The sequence below is a fragment of the Aptenodytes forsteri genome, unplaced genomic scaffold (genome assembly GCF_000699145.1).
Source record: "Aptenodytes forsteri isolate BGI_AS27 unplaced genomic scaffold, ASM69914v1 Scaffold56, whole genome shotgun sequence".
Lineage (NCBI taxonomy): Eukaryota > Metazoa > Chordata > Aves > Sphenisciformes > Spheniscidae > Aptenodytes > Aptenodytes forsteri.
Genome location: NW_008796213.1, coordinates 4,125,163 through 4,128,253, shown reverse-complemented (window position 1 = coordinate 4,128,253; position 3,091 = coordinate 4,125,163). Strand labels below are relative to the sequence as shown.

General features: G+C 36.9%; 1 protein-coding gene across 1 annotated transcript in view; it reads right to left on the bottom strand.

Moving 5' to 3' along the window:
* MKRN1 (makorin ring finger protein 1) overlaps positions 1 to 1,396 on the bottom strand; it is a 14,845-nt gene extending 13,449 nt beyond the window's left edge. The window contains exon 1 of the mRNA XM_009288355.1: positions 1,263 to 1,396. Within this exon, the coding sequence (XP_009286630.1) occupies positions 1,263 to 1,384 (122 nt within the window). The 5' untranslated portion in view covers positions 1,385 to 1,396. The remainder of the gene's footprint in view (positions 1 to 1,262) is intronic.
* Positions 1,397 to 3,091: the final 1,695 nt, after the last annotated feature.

The following is a 3,091-nucleotide window of genomic DNA, read 5'->3' as shown; positions in this document are numbered from 1 at the left end:
CCCCCCCCCCCCCAGCCGTTAAAACAAAGTACTGAAATAAACTGAACTTAGAACGAGACCTTCAAATCACTGTATTACAAAATGTTAAACTATGATTTTAAAAAATGATGAAGCATATTCAGTCAACATTACTGTCAGTAAAAAAAAAATATTACTACTAGTAAGGCTTTTAGTGAGAGCAAAACCAGCTTTGGACTGTTAATAAAATATTTATAAAATACTGTTTATTTCATCTTTATTACATCCCCTTAAAAATTCTTATTTTCGTATGTTTTATAATGTACACAATATATTAGTACAGTAGTAGATATATATCATCTATAAATAAATATATGTATATATATTGGGGGGGTGCTCAAAAATTTTTCACTGATGGCGTGTGTGATCAAAAATTTGGAGACCACTGATCTACATGATCAAGAAAGCAACATTGGCAGGTAGAAGGCTACAGAGAGGCTTATTTTTGTTATCTTTCTTATACATAGTAACCATCTATTAAACATGAAAGTAAAGCTAACCATGAACTACCATATGAAGTCATGATGCAAATACTTAATCATGCATTAGAGCTGCAACAAGACAGAATGTTAAAATTCCTGATAAATTTTAATAAAGTGAACTTAAGATGAAGCAAACATCCCTATGCCTTTGTAAAGCTACACTAGGAAAGCAGCCGTTTGTTTTCTTCACACTTTTTTTTATTTTTAATAATTTCAGGGGTATAGGTTAAGTCATACTATGTTTTCATAATGTAGAACCATTTTGTACAGGCAACATTTTAGAACCTACTTGAACTGCCATTTTGGAAAAGTAACTGGAGTGTAGTCAAGTGTCAGAGTGGCAATTCCTGAAGAAACACACACAATCAGAAAAAAAAATTCTTACCTGTTCAGGCTTTTAGGATCACTTACCAAATGTAACTCAGTTCCATTGTACTGAATATAGTCTCAGATTTCAATTAATTCATCTACTCATGTTATTAATAAACTAACAAAAAAAACCCCCCACACCCTGACAACTAGCACTTTTATGAAAACCAGTTCTCTTCTCGCCTTGCCTTTGCTTATTTATTTGCATAGCAAAGCAAACACTATAGTATTTAGCAAGAGAAGGCAGTTTGTGAAAAGAAGCTATTTTTACAAATTTCTGAAGTTGCAATGAAAAAGGAAAACACTAGGATTTATTGCCTTTCCGTGAGCTCTCTACTCAGGGACTCAGAGTGAAATTACTCCCCTACAGGATGGTCAATGGCATTTCTTTACCTGCAACGATCTCCGTAAGCACAGCATCCTCGCTGATAATACCTGCACACCATGGCAGACTGACTAGTGGAGAGGTCATGGGAGTAGCGACAGTTGTCTCCTTCCTTGCAAACTCCATGCATGAAGTATCTGTAAGACAGAAGATTACTGTGAATTAAGGAAAAGCACTGAAGCTGTAAACAAAGTATTTGGATGATGAGTTATTATATAAATCAAGGTATGTTGAATTAAGAACACCACTAACGACTCATGGGACCACGTCCCAGTATAAACATACAAATAAGAACATCTGAGAAAAGATGAAGCCTTAGCTATTCCAGTGAACTGCACTGCACATTTAGGGACTTACACTTACAAAAGCCTTAAAAAAAAAACCAACCCTGCAAAGCAAAACTTATCCTGGGCTTTGACACAGAGAAAAAAGAGTCTTGGACAAAGTAGATGGGGACAAAGTTTTACTTGTAGTTCCTGTGTTCTGACACCCACAAAAACCTTAGAGAAGCCCACCACTGAATCCAAGATTCAAAATCAGCCACACCCTAAGCAAGTTTCCTGAGGGCTTAAATCTATTTTGAATTTGCAAGTAATTCAATCAGAAGTAGTTTCCTCTCCAAGAATGCAAAACATGTTTGTGATGGATAATTACATCTGACAAAACATACACATTAGTTTTTGCCATAGGAGCCAAACAACTAGAAGCACCCTGCTTCAATACTGTGCTGCCTGTCTTCAAAGAATTGTACAGTTTCAAAGCTTTTGAGGACAGTTTACTAAATTTTAGCATGTCAAGTAATGCAAGTTTAATTGAGCATCCTCAAATTCAGCTATCTGAGAAAACTGAATAGTCACTTTCAATTTGTTTTAAACTTTAACCTAGAAGACAAACTTCTTTAAATTCAAGGCACTGTAACTATTCAGATGCATTATGTTCACATCAAAACCACAACTGAAAATACAAGTTTAAGTTCATCTTTCCCAATCCACATAGAAGTATTAGCCAAGGAAAAAAGAAAAAAAAGCCCAAACCTATGTAAGAACTGAATCCATCAACATGTTTACCAACACTGCACTTTAGAAAGAGAAGCAGTGGCCCCCAGATACCAAGTAAGGCGCAAACTCTGAATTCATTGGAAATATCAAGACCTGGTAAACAAGAAAGTTTGTTAGGGTTTAGGTCTCATAGAAAACACCACTTGATGGAAGATTGAGAAGCAGATTATACCCTTCTAAGCCCATCTTGCTGCTGAAAGGGGTAGTCCTGCCCTCCTCCTGTTGCACACTTCGCTTTGCATTGGTATTACCACACCTACACAGCCAGCAGAACCAGGTCCTCCAGCTGACTGCACAGCCACAGAGCAGTACAGCTAGCATGAGAGACAGAAGGATCACCTTTCAGCAGCCCAAACTAAGATTAGGATAGCTCTTCACAAAACAGCACATTCAAGTTGCTATTCCTAAACTTAAAAGGTGTCAAGTTGTTGACTTGCATGAGCTTCTGCTCAGGTACTTACTCTGCTATGTTTTTAAGAAGTCAGACAAATCAAAGTGGACAGTTCACCAAATGACCTAAGCAGAGCTACATTTGTAATCCAGTACTAGGAATATATTAAAACCTGAGGTGAGTCTTAAGAGGGCTGATAACCCTCCATGCGCAAAACCAGTGGTGTATTCAAGGTACTAAGAACAAAAAAAAAAATCTAAAGTGGTTTTATAAACCACCAGCTGACACTTGCCATCAGGCTGCAATTCACACTCAAAACAATCACCTGTCTCGTACACTGTAGCCTCATAGTAACCAGATAAGAAATGTGGTCCTACATAAAAATAAG